This window comes from Culex quinquefasciatus, chromosome 2 (assembly GCF_015732765.1).
Source record: "Culex quinquefasciatus strain JHB chromosome 2, VPISU_Cqui_1.0_pri_paternal, whole genome shotgun sequence".
NCBI lineage: Eukaryota > Metazoa > Arthropoda > Insecta > Diptera > Culicidae > Culex > Culex quinquefasciatus.
The window spans coordinates 118,697,457-118,711,420 of record NC_051862.1 but is presented as its reverse complement, the minus strand read 5'-3'; the positions used below and the strand labels follow the sequence as shown (position 1 = coordinate 118,711,420).

Below are 13,964 nucleotides of genomic sequence, written 5' to 3'. Positions count from 1 at the left end.
CCAATAGTTTCGTTTTATGTCGATAAAACATACCCTTGGTCGAAAAAGTCACTAGGTCTATAAAACCTAATGTCTTTTTTTCATCATTATAAAACTCTTTATCAATATTGCTTGCTCATCTGCGAAAAAAAACATTGCTGGCTCATCTGCTTTATGGCATCACGACCGAAAAAACCTTGAATTGTCCTCCTATCGAAATACCCGAACCACATTGATCACCAAAATCAATCAGGATAACAGACTATTTAGTGAAAACACCGTCCGCTTATTTGCCGCCTGCAAATCCACCTAATTCTCACACGTTATCAAGGCAATTCTGATTGAACGGAGTTTTACCAATTCTTGCACTTTCTCCTTCCTTTCGTGCATGCGATGGCCAGCAGAGATGCTTGGTGCTGCGTCGCGGCACGTGGAAACCAACCAAATTTTCAAAACTTTCATCTTGTCTGAGGTCCAACTTTCAAAATTTACAAGAAAAGTATCAATGTTATTACATCATCGTTTTCCTCAGAATGTCAGCTACAAGCTAAATGTAATCTTACTAGGCTTTTATCGAAAAATAACGGAGATATGGCGAGCGAAAGCAAAAAACATAGATTTTCAGTTTTTCGGACTTTTTCACGGAAATTAGTCCAGTTTTCACAAAAAGGCACCAAATCACTCCAAATTTCACCACAACGTAGATTGGAATGTGCACAACAGCGTGAATGTATTTATTTTGCCAAAATTTTTGTTCCTGATTTTTTGGCGACGCAAACGCAAAAAAAGAAATTTTCCCCATGGGGCTCCAACTTGGTGTGAACTGGGGTCTCGTCTCACCTTAAGGTGAAACCGCTGATCATTTTCGAAAAAAATGATCATCACTATAAAATATTCTGTATTAAATTCAATTTAGCGAATTTCAGCACCAAAATGAATCAGCATGTGCCGGTTGTTGCCATCTTGTAGCCACTGAAGGAATTTTTGATCTAAATCAATTGTGCTTCAAAATTTATATAATTTTGTGGCACAGTCATTGACGTCCTAGTTGGCAATCATTGATTAATGACGATTTCCATAACTTTACAAGGAATGGGATAATCGTTACCAAAAGGAACCAGCATGTGTAGGGCACTATTCTAAACAACTTGTTGAAGGAATTTTGTCAAAATGTTGTGCCTGTTTACATAGCCCTGTCAACCTGTCAAATAAAAGACTACATGAATCTCGTGACGAAAAAAAGCATCATGAAAAAAACTATATGTACATTTGCCGACGAAAAACGAATCATAACAAAACTTCCCCTCCACTTGCAAAAAGAGCCATGTACATTCGGCGAAGAAAAAAGAAACATAACAAAGCTTCCCCTCGAATGACAGCAGGGTGATATAAACATTGCTGATTTCAAAAGAAGTTATGTTAATTTTTCTTAAATATATTGACGGAATCAATGTTTTATTGAATATGGATGATCAAGTATCAATAAAAGCAACGTTTTGAATCGTTTGTTATCATTATTACACCTTCTTTTGCTTTTATATTAAAATGGGAATTGAAAAATGATGCTCAACATTCAAATGCGTTTTTCTCTCGGTTTTTTCTTAAAACGCACGGTTTGTACTTGATGCTTTTTAAAATGTTGCCATCGATTTGTCAAACCAACGGACCCAATCCGGCAACAATCTGATTGTAAAAATAGTCAAACTTTGTTTGTAAAATAAACAAATATATCGGTAGTTCCCGTAGTTTTGATGATACTAAAATGGCTGTTATAACAGAAATCTTGATGCAAAATCTCTGGTTGATGTGCACCATTAAGGTCAAACAGAATTCTCTATACGATGTATAAACCATTAAAAATACAACGTGCGACAAGTGCCTTCCAAGCCGCGATGTTGTGGATCATTTACTAATATAAAATAACATTGTTTTTCTGTTAGGTTAGGGTAAATTTGAGCATTCCTACCTCTTCAACGCTGCCGAAGCTAACTTCACTCTCCCTATCGTTATTTTCTTGTCTGTATTTTGTCGTATATTTTCCTTTACCCACTCAAATAACGGGGACCAGGCAGGCAAGCGACGGCACGAGGTAAATATACACACATTTATCAGTCTATCGGCTAATAGTGCTGCAGCTTGAGTGAAGAAGAGCGTCGCGATGTCCATCTATCGAATTTAAATGCCCTGGTCTGACGCGTGTGATTTGCTTTAAGGCGTATGAAAAGGGTTTAAACTTTGTGTGGATATGTTGAATTGAAAGCGGTTAATCTTGAATGAAAGTTTGTGGAAATGTTTGAACCTGTGCGAACTTGGTGTAGGAAAAGAATTTAGAAAATTTAAAGCAGCAGGAATTATTATGTGAGCGAATAGCGCTTTGTGCACGTAGAGTGCTGTAGACTGGTGAAAAAAACATGATAAGCCAGTCGTGGTCGTCGAGTGTCCCACCATCGTCGTCGTTTGAACTGATTTCATTGAGGCTGTCGAGGAATCTTCATTCAGGAACCATCGATCACACGAGTACAAAGGTGAGACGTCATCATAATAATAGAACTGTGGGTGCATGTTTGAAGAGTTATGCATGCCTGTCTGCATTATCGATCAGCTGATGAATGGGAAAGTTCTTAAGTTGGGAGAGAGGAGGTGAAGGAAACCCTTTGTAGCTTTGTAACATTTTAATACTTTGTCGTGCCTCATTCATGAAGGTTTCGGCTAGTTACAGCTAGTTCAGGGAGGTTTGCAACGAAGCATTTTTGTTTTTTGTTGCGCAATTATATTTGTTTATGAACGTGGACAGTTTCACGATTCGGTGGCATTTGCTTCTCAGAAGTCGAGTTTGAGATTTTCTAAAAATAAGCATTTGTTCTTCAATACGGAATCATGTTTGATTAAATGGAACTGGTTTGGCCGGTTTGAGGGCGCATTTGCTCAATTCGTCCCGATGTAAAATGATATCAGTGCTTCCTCGTTAGACTACTCGGAATACACATTTATGTAAATTTCCCTTCAATAATCCAGTGGTGATTGATTTAAAACTGCTTATTAATTCAACTCGCGCGATCTTGTTCTCCTCATTCTAGAATCAAAAAGCATGCACGGCGTCAAGCGAGTCATAGCATTTTGCATACTAACGGCCGTCCTGCCGGCCTCCCTGATCATCCTTCCGCTCTACCTGAGACACACGGTCTTCGCGGATGTGGTCTACCCGATCGCCGAGTCGGACATAATCGAAATCCGGGACGGTATCTCGTCCGTGTTTTGCCAGCGCCACTCGCTCCAAATGAACTCCAGCTTCAACGCGTTCCAGCTGAACCAGAAACCGGAAATCTCCCAGATTCGGAAACACATCCGGCTAAAGAAGTCCATGGTGCTTCCGGACGACACACTCGAATACTGGGGCTTTTATCTGCTTAAGGGGGCAACGGTTGCGCTGAAGGTTTGCTCCCGATACGACGGGTCGCGAATTCTGGTGGTTAAGGGTGAGCGAAATCTGCGCACGTGTGGCCTGCTGGAGCACAACAAGAACAAGTTTGGTCCGCACTTTAACAGCGAGCATGGCCAAGTTTTGGTGAGTAGCTCAACAGTTTAGTTTAAGCAGCGTGCTAATGAAACATTTTTAGGTCACGTTTGAATCCGCTGCGGAAATAGTAGACTCGTCTAGGAGTAATAAAAACAATTCGGGTTACTACACTTCTCCAGATCTAGGAAACCATGGTAAGTGAAGACCGATTCTCAATCTTTGATAAATGTACACAAATAAAATTGCAACATTGAAAACATCATTTTCTGATCATGTTGATGCAATCAAAACTAGCAAGAATCGCAATTTTCATCAAAATCGGACCATCCATCATGTTTCGCCATTTTTCGCTTTTTCGCGAATTTAAAAAAAAAAACATTTTCAAACTGTGATTTCTCTGAAAGCGTAAATCGTAGCAGGTTGATCCAGGACGTAGAACCAATTGACATAATGTTTTTTTTTTAATGTTTTTGTTTTATTTCACGAGTTTCAAAAGCTCAAAACTTAATTGTCAATTTATAGCAAGAAGTTTGCCTGGTATATAATAAACATGATGGCAAACATACTTAAAAATTAACATAACTGAAAAGATGACTTTCCTCATACAAAAATGTATTTGGTTTGGCATTCTCAAGTCTCGTGCAATGGAACTCATAACATGAATTTAGGCATGAATTTACAGTATGTAAAAAAAGTATTTACACCCCTTGGGCACTATGCACATTTTGTGATGAAACATGTAAAAAAATAAAGTTTGACAAGAACCTAGTACTACGTTTTGTTCAGAAACTCATGCAAAACATTTTGCTACAAAAAGCTCATGAAAAGATGATTTCTATAAAAAGTTATATAACAAATACTATTACGAAAATAAAAAAGGTGCAAAAAAAGTTTGTACACCTTTCGAAAAATTAACATAAAGAATGTTATTTGTTGACAAATCACCAAAAATCCAGTCTCCCAACTCCAAATAGGCATCCTTGACTGATTAAAAATAATTTGGATTGAATATAAAGTTTACTAACTACTTAGTATAAAAGTTTATATAACTCTGGAAATTCTATATAAAACTTATCTAAACTTAATTTTGCAAACTTTTAATTCAACTAAATGTCAATATACTACCATAGAATTGCTAAATAAACATTTTGGAGTGGGTATAACACCGTTTTGGGGGTATTTGTATCGATAGAATAGATTTTTCGTTGGAATTTCGTACCAACCCGGAATTACGTCGTAAGAAAATCCGCCGGCATCCGAACCGGTCCACGATTCACAAGTCAACCTATGTGGAATCGGAAAGGGCATACAATTTTCGATCTTTTGATACCCATACATCTAGGTTTTCTTTAAAACCCACGTTTTTAAATACCTTGGCAAAAAGTAAGTTTGATCCACGAGAACAAAAAATCCGAAATTCCATACATTTTTGGCAGGTTGCTCAAACGAAACCATAACAACGTTTTTGCTTAGGTATTTAAAAACGTGGGTTTTATAGAAAACCTGGATGTATGGGTATCAAAAGATCGGAAATTTTATGCCCTTTCTGATGCCACATAGTTTGACTTGTGAATTGTGGACCGGTTCAGATGCCGGCGGTTTTTCCGACGACGTAATTCCGGGTTGGTACGAAATTCCAACGAAAAATCTATTCTATCGATACAAATACCCCCAAAACGGTGTTATACCCACTCTAAAATGTTTATTTAGCAATTCTATGGTAATATATTGACATTTAGTTGAATTAAAAGTTTGCAAAATTAAGTTTAGATAAGTTTTATATACAATTTCCAGAGTTATATAAACTTTTATACTAAGTAGTTAGTAAACTTTATATTCAATCCAAATTATTTTTTTAATCAGTCAAGGATGCCTATTTGGAGTTGGGAGACTGGATTTATGGTGATTTGTCAACAAATAACATTCTTTATGTTAATTTTTCGAAAGGTGTACAAATTTTTTATGCACCTTTTTTATTTTCGTAATAGTATTTGTTATATAACTTTTTATAGAAATCATCTTTTCATGAGCTTTTTGTAGCAAAATGTTTGGCATGAGTTTCTGAACAAAACGTAGTACTAGGTTCCTGTCAAACTTTATTTTTTTACATGTTTCATCACAAAATGTGCATAGTGCCCAAGGGGTGTAAATACTTTTTTTACATACTGTACATGAATTTAGAATTTTACTTTACCTTGAACCATCCTAATACGGCTTTTTTGTGTTCTTAAAAAATGTGTTGACCCATAACTTTCGAGCAGTCCCAACATGTTTAATCACCCTTGAAGAGTAGTTATAGAGTAAAAGGATTGAATAGTACAATTTTGCTTTGTCTAGCTTCACAAATATTATGATTTTTTTTAAATCGAATGGACAGCAGCGGCAGCAAAAGCAAGCCAGAGAAGGTGAAGAAAAGCCCTCAAGAAATCGTTCTCTCTCCTTTGTGCTGCTGTTCGTAAAGCCATTTCTTGAAACCTTTTCTTGGGAGGTGCGTATTGGCCCTAACATAAAGAAACACAAAATTCGTTTTCGTTTTACGGAGCAAGGTGGGGGACGCGGCCTCAAGTCAGTCCAAGTCCGGTTTCTTGTGGAAAAAGGGTAGTGGCCGAACTAGTATTGCATACAAAATGAACACCACCGGAAGATATAGGGGATCGGGAGGGGGAAGGTGAAATAAAATTAGTGTTGGTGTGAGTAGTAAGAACTTTGATGATTTGAGCAGTTACGGTAATCTAATTTTTACACTGAATAAAGAACATCGAAATTGTGATTCAAAGTAAAAGGCCCGGAACAAATTAAATTATTAGTTAATTAAATAAGAAAATGTAAATAATTGGAGATCTATACAAAAGAAACCTACGATGTATTCCAAATTTAAAGGAATTAAACAAAAAATACTAGAGAACAAAAGATGAAAACTAACTTGTCAAGGGAATATAATCTTGAGGCCTTTTTTTGGGCTCCGTCCTGTCGCGTCCGTCAGTAGTCTTGTAAAGGACCTTGTTTTTAAACCAGTCTTGCCGCTTCCAAAAAGCAATAAACATAAATGAACAATTCATAAGTTGAACACTCGTCATTAAGACGACTATTTCGTGCCTTTCATTTCATTAGGGCATAAATCCTTGCAAACAAGAGTGCATCTCTATCATACCTTATGTAAACTGTCATTTGAGTGAAGGAGACACACTCCTGTTCACAAAACCCATGTGTCCTTTGAAATGTTAGGCTCCATTTGATCGTCAAGGCTCCAGTTGATCCTTGATTCGCAACAATGGTCGATACAACCATAACAACTTCCCCGTATCTTTAGTTAGTTTTACTGGCAAGTACACTTGACGAAAAATGCATTCCACTTAAGATTGTTTATTTGTTTAACACCAACAGGCACCACATGCCCAAATGGTGTGCTTAAAACTAAGTACATGTACACAAATTATCGCCTAAAAAACAATAAAAACTTATTTTTGATGACGTCACGGGACAGATTAAAATCGAACAAAGAAGCTACAAAATTGAATGCTCTGTGTAGTCCCGTCAACGCGCTATGCATAGCATAGTTCGTCCGGCGAACAGGAACACGCAAGAACGGAGTGTTACGAAGCGTTCGAAGCGGGGCCATAATGTCTAGTCCTCGAAGAATGGCTGGGCACTGCAATCTAGAAGTCAGAGCGTCGGAGATTACGAGTGCACGGCTGACATTTCTACGCACTGCTAAGGTGTCAAGGTTGATCAGTTTACAGCGGCTTTCGTAACTAGGCAGATGAAATGGATCCCGCCAGGGGAGTCGACGGAGCGCGAACCGGATAAATCTTCGCTGCACACTCTCAATCCGCACCGCACTGTTTTCGTAGTAGGGGCTCCATACGGCAGAACAATACTCCAGCGTTGAACGGACCAGAGCGCAGTACAGAGCCTTCAAACAGTAGACATCTGTAAAACCTTTTGCTGCACGGAAGATGAAGCCGAGCTGTCGCGAGGCTTTGGAAATCATGTATGATATGTGCTGCTTGTATGTGAGTTCCGTGTCAAGAAGCACGCCGAGGTCCTTGACACAGTTCTCCCGGGAATTAATGTGCCGCAGATCTGGTAGTCAAACTTGATTGGGTTGCGTTTCTTGGAGAAGGTGATGACAGAGCACTTGGTGGGGTTGACGACCATTCGATTTGTTTCACACCAGTCCGCGAAGATGTTCAGATCCTGTTGGAGGGCTTGAGCGTCGGCTGCATTATTCACTTGACAGTAGATCTTCATGTCGTCTGCGTAGGACAGACGCGGTCCAGAGAGGGAGTGGTTGCAGTCGTTGTAGTATAGAAGGAAGACGAGTGGTCCGAGATGACTTCCCTGTGCGATACCTGAAAAGGCCATCAAGGCAGCCGACAAGCAGTCTCCAATCTTGACGTTGATTTTCCGGTCGGCCAGATAGGACTGGAACCAACTGAGGAGAGTCCCGCCGATTCCCATCCTTTCCAGTTTTGCGATCGCAATAGCGTGATTCAGCTTGTCGAACGCTGCCGACAGGTCGGTGTACACCGCGTCGGTTTGACCGTTTGTTGGGACGTTGCTGGCCGTTTGTTGGGACGTTGCTGGCGGCGGCGGTGACTTGTTCTGGTTGCAGGTCCTCTAGCGTAAACACGCTCGAAAATTTCTCGGCGAACAGCTGGCAGATCTCCTCCGTATTCGATGCTGTTTCGTCTCCTAGGAACATAGATGACGGTAACCCGATTTCTTTCCGCTGCTCGTTGATGTACTTCCAAAACCTTTCGGGTTAGACTTGAGTTTCTTCTGGGTACGTACTTCGTGATCGGCATGACACTGTCTACTCATCCTTTTGTAGCAGCTGTTGAGTCGCACGTAATAGTTGTGCAAAGGTAACGTCCGATGTTTGGAGAATTTTTTCAGTGCCGACCTCTTTGCAGCTTTGACTCTCCTAAGCTCGCTAGTTTGCCATGGAACACGAGCGTTCGTAACAGGTTTCTTCGGTACGTGCCTGTCGATGGCGTAGCTAAGAATGTTGGTAAAGGTCTGTACGGCCTCGTCGAGATTATCCTTGTCAAGTGTGTTCTCCCAATCAATGCTTTGCAGGAGCTCTAACATGCTGGGAACGTCTAAATTGCGATAGTCATAGCGGACTTCACAAACAACTGGCGTGTGCTCGGTGGCCAAACGGACCGGCAGGGACAGCAGCAGCGGCGGATGATGCCGGACATCCTTAACTAGCGGTGCCGGAGCGATGACTAGCGGGGTGCGGTATCTGGGCAGCTGACAAAGCAGAGGTCCAACACCACGTTGTTTTCGTTCGGGAAAGAGTTGATCTGTTGAAGCAAGGAGCTGGAATAGCTGTCCAGAAACTCCGTCACGTGCGCGGCCTGGGTTGAAAGCGCAGAGTCGGCATACAGAAAACCATCGCCGCTGGGACGCCAGATCAATCCTGGCAGGTTGAAATCTCCGAGGACGATGAGTTCATCGTAGGGGCGGGCCATGGCAGAGACGGCCAAAACAGAAGCTGCGTTGATTTCAAACACATTTGCACTGCTGGTTTGATCGGGGGGGATGTACGCAGCGCAGATGAAGACGGTATGGTCATCGAGATCGATGGCGACCCATACTTGCTCGGCACACTTCCATTCATCGGACACAACAATTCGCGCTCGAAGTCCGTGACGAACCGCGATAGCAACGCCCCGCCATCTCTCTTCTGGCTGTTGACGAACTGCTCGCGATCACCCCTGAAGACCTCGTAGCCGTTCCCGAAAACTTGAGTGGACAGTGTGCTGGCCTTTAACCAGGTCTCCGTTACTGCGATAACATCATATGAGACGGCGGAGCATGCGAGACAGTACTCCAGAGCTCGTGTGTTCATGCCACCGACGTTCTGGTAGTAGATGTTCAGCGACTCGTTACACGGCAATCGCAACTTTTGGCCTCGTCCCGGACGCCTTAAGGGAGTGGCACTGGAAACTGGATATGCATCAGGAGGAAGGGCTCAGACGGTGTGCGTACTTGCCTGACTGTGACGACTGGAAGACCCCGACTCTACTTCCGACAGCAGGATCGGGATGACTAAGATGAACGCTGGCTGCGGACTGCGCGACTGTGCCGAAGAGAGTCGGGGCTTCCTCGGTACTTTGGGTCGTGCATCCCGATGTCCAACATGCCGTGGGCTGCGGCGGTGCAGCAGCTCGTAGGTCGCCGTCGGGATTGTGTCGGCTCAAGCAGCATGAAGGAGTAGCACTGGAAACCGGATATGCATCAGGAGGGGAAGGGCTCAGACGGTGTGCGTACTTGCCTGACTGTGACGACTGGAAGACCCCGACTCTACTTGCGGCAGCAGGATCGGGATGACTAAGATGAACGCTGGCTGCGGACTGCGCGACTGTGCCGGAGAGAGTCGGGGCTTCCTTGGTACTTTGGGTCGTGCATCCCGATGTCCAACATGCCGTGGGCTGCGGCGGTGCAGCAGCTCGTAGGTCGCCGTCGGGATTGTGTCGGCTCAAGCAGCTTGAAGGAGTAGCACTGGAAACCGGATATGCATCAGGAGGGGAAGGGCTCAGACGGTGTGCGTACTTGCCTGACTGTGACGACTGGAAGACCCCGACTCTACTTCCGGCAGCAGGATCGGGATGACTAAGATGAACGCTGGCTGCGGACTGCGCGACTGTGCCGGAGAGAGTCGGGGCTTCGTCGGTACTTTGGGTCGTGCATCCCGATGTCAAGCGGCAGCCGAATACTGGAGCTAGTGATCCATTGGGGCCGGCGCCCCGTCTGAGTTCCCCGAGCGGGGTGTCAAAAACGGTTCAACGTCGCGATTGTCAGGATTGGGGCTGGCAGAACCTGATGGTGTGAGAGTGATCGGTATGGTCGCGAGAGACAGCATTGGTTTTTTTTTGCCCGTTGTCCATCACCATTGCTCGGCGAAGAAGATTTTCGTTGCAGGTCCTCAAATTCCCTAAAGCCGCAGTTGCCAGGCCAGATTGCTGGGTTTAGAATCGCCGCCTTGTGTCCAAGATTCACCGCGACTTTGAACGAGATGAACGGTAGAGTTAGCGGATCGACCCCCCCTTTTTGACCAATGCGGTCACTTGAACCAGTTCGTTCTGACCGATGGCATTTTTCACGAGTCCTTCCACTTGTGTAGCAGTCGTGTGGTTGGCGAAGCGTGTCACGTACAGCCGGAACAGACTTTCTTCTGGGGGGGATGCAAGTGACACTTGCACTCGCTACTTCGTTCGTCCCAAACACCAAGGGCTTCGGCGGAACAGGATTGGAGTCACGGGTACGTTTCGGAGTAGGCTTATTCCTTGGCGTACCTAATTTATTGGCAGTTGGTGTTAGGCTGCTGACGCGCTTGGAGAGCAGCAGCAGCTGCTTCCCATTCTCAGTGATCAGGTCCCGCAGCTCGGAGTTTTTGCGGTCTTGTTCATCCTGCATGTGGTCGACCGCATCGCCGACGGACTCCATTACGGTGCGGAAACGAGCCACCTTCATCAGCTTCGAACACTCGTCGCACATCCAAAACATATTGAAGCATTCGTTGATGATCTTCAGGAACGAGGTGTTCATCTTCAAGCTGCCCGTCTTGGTACAGCGCATATGTACGACCCTTCGCAGAAGCCCATGCACTTAACGAACGGCTCCTCATCCTTGACCTGTTTGGCGCAGTAATCGCAAGCAGAAGCCATGTCCAAAATTTCGGCAAATAATTTGTGCAGCCGCAACCAATAAACACCACCGGTAGAGATGCCCTTAACGACGATGTTGTGTTGGAGGTTCACTCAACGGAGTAAAAACACGCAGGTTTCAACCAGCAACCAGGCCACGGGAACCGACCGTTCGACACTTTCCGGGATTGGTTGTTAGCGTAAACGGACCGCACAACGCGAATAAACTTCGGAAACTTGCGCAAAACACACGTAAAATCGCAAAAAATATCAGCGCTATCGCAAACGTAAACAATCGTCGTAGATGTAGACACGGAGAAAAAAAAAAAGATGCTGATGACTCTTTGTTTGCTTTTGTCGATTCAATTTAAAATAAAAGACACTTGAATCGATTCTTTTAATTATGATATTTACATCTTTGACAAATATAAAAACATAAATGATAAAGGTTTATTGGGTAGATAATATATATTTCATGTGATGAGAACGTGATGTTGACAATGATGATCAACTTTTTTGCTGTTTCAGCGTGAAAAGTAAAATGAGCGTCCAATTTTAGTACTTTGAAAATAAATACATTTTATCTAACGTTATAAAACCCCATTTCAGGTGGTGAAGATTTGACCGACGAAGATATGGCCACTTCAGAGACTGCAGTTCCGGTGCCGGCGAAGCATTCCAAGTATGGGTCCGTGTTGAAAAATACGCTAAACTCGAGACAGCACAAAACCACGACAGAGGCAACGACACGTACGACGATAGCAGGTGATAATAAGGTCCGCAAGCGTCATCGAGGTGGGCCACCAAAGCCCGAAAAAACAGTCGTTGATGGGCCTGAGCGAGAGGACGAAGTTCAACAGCAGCGACGAAGACGCCATCACGGCAAGCACGGACACCGTGATAAGATAAGCCAACCAATTGGGGAAGTCACGGGACTTTCGGAGGCTGAACGCACCAGGGCAAAGCGTGACACCATTTACGACCGGAAGATAAACCACGGCGGCAACGCAATGAACAACTCGAACAACACGTCGGACTCGGTTTCGAGCTTTGAAAACAGTTTGCTAACCTGTTACGATGGCGATATTCTGCTGGCCAAAAGTTTCCCGCCGAGCCACCTGTGCCAGGACGTGCAATACCTTGAAAGTGGCCTGCACATGGTCACGAAGCATGAAATCGCCTCGGATGGTTATTATTACTACATATTCTATTCTGACAACGATTACGTTCAGAACGACATCCATGCCGTTTTCGACATTTATAAGCCAACCTATCAGTATGCCAACATCTCGGAATCGAAGGGTTGCATCAACAGTACAAACTGCTCGTTCCCGATTGCATTCTGGTCGGATGAGCGCGTCATCGTTGAAGTTCCAACGCGGGACGGTATCGAGCACGAGGAAGATGATATTACTCTGTTGATATCGACGTGCCAACCTCGGATGGCCATTTACATTATCTTTCCCATTTCCGTCCTCTTTCTTGTGCTGACGTGTGCTTTCTTGTAGGCAAGTTTGCATTTAGAGTTTGTGTTTTGTATTTCCAAATTTTAATTTAGTTTGGCATGTTTAGTATGTATTTGATAAGATCAGGTTTTATTCAGCATTTTTTTTCAAACTTTAAATTTTCGCTATTTAGAAAAAAAATTGCTCAATAGAAAATCTGTTGACGCGAGGGTGTCTTTCAGGAACTTTCTTCTGAATAATGGACAATAACGACGTCACATTACATATCACTTACTATTAGTTTATTTGGTTTTAATTAAGCAAGCCATCAATTGAGATTGAAAAAAATACAAATTAGTCCCGTAATAGAGCAAGATACAAGTTAGGAGTATCGAATCATCCATATCAAGTCAATACCAAACATTGATTTCACGTATGGTAATAAAATTAAAAAAACAAACTCAACAAAATTGTGTTACCAAAAAGAAACCAAGAGTAAGAGAATCTAGACTCAGGTAGGATTGATAATAAAACATTACTAGTCTTTGTGAAGCAGGTACAACTCAATAATTTTCAAAACAACTACAAAGTAAAAGAAAAAGTTGCATTAAGAACCGACCGAACTTAAAACACGAGAGGCTATAGAATTATTTTAAATTTTAGCAAATATTGATTACTGTAGGTTCAGTAGATGTGACAAAACTTGTACAATATGAATATCAAAGTTAAATATTTACGCTAGAGAAGTTATTGCAAAGTCTGGGAGAATCTTTCAAGTGCAACTATTCACGCATTGCAGGAAGACAAAGGAAGAATTAACATGTGATAAGGTATGCCGTAGTTTGTATGGGACAAAAAGAAAATCATAGATACATAAATGTACTGGAATATATATATTTATTTCAAATTAGCGTGTTGTTAAACTTATGAAAGAAATTTATTAAAACATTTGGGCGGTAATCGTCTAGGTCCGTTTTCCACACAATATTATGTGTTTTAAACTATGGCGCACCGCCGCACGTTTCTGGTATCAGTGACAACCACAGACGAACATTAGCCTGTCCCATTTTGAGGTCATGTCGAGGAATTTTGGCTGCTCACTTCTTAAATGATAGATTATGATGTTGGGAACAATGTTTTCTTAGTCAAGAAAAAATAATAAAACACTTTCTCGCACCCCTCATCGATTTACTAAAAAAGTCACTTTTTTGAAAAAACATAAATCGCTTGAAATCAATTCAAAAACTGTTTCAATCAGGTGTGTATTTTTTTCAAATGATAGGTTTTTGTCCGTAGATTAAGATTTTTTATGTTTAATGTTATTTCACGTTCTGATTCCACCGACCAACCAAATTTCTGCGCAGA

At 42.5% G+C, this 13,964-nt stretch overlaps 1 protein-coding gene across 4 annotated transcripts in view; it reads left to right on the top strand.

Moving 5' to 3' along the window:
- LOC6032434 overlaps positions 1–13,506 on the top strand; it is a 29,675-nt gene extending 16,169 nt beyond the window's left edge. For 2 of the 4 annotated variants that reach the window (XM_038252134.1, XM_038252132.1), the window contains exons 2-4: positions 3,057–3,544; positions 3,597–3,690; positions 11,764–13,506. In XM_038252134.1, coding sequence (XP_038108062.1) covers positions 3,068–3,544; positions 3,597–3,690; positions 11,764–12,662 — 1,470 coding nt within the window. In that variant the 5' untranslated portion in view covers positions 3,057–3,067 and the 3' untranslated portion in view covers positions 12,663–13,506. Of the gene's footprint in view, positions 1–2,066; positions 2,505–2,676; positions 2,971–3,056; positions 3,545–3,596; positions 3,691–11,763 lie in introns of those variants that run through there. The other 2 variants (XM_038252133.1, XM_038252135.1) reach the window with 2 other exon arrangements.
- Positions 13,507–13,964: the final 458 nt, after the last annotated feature.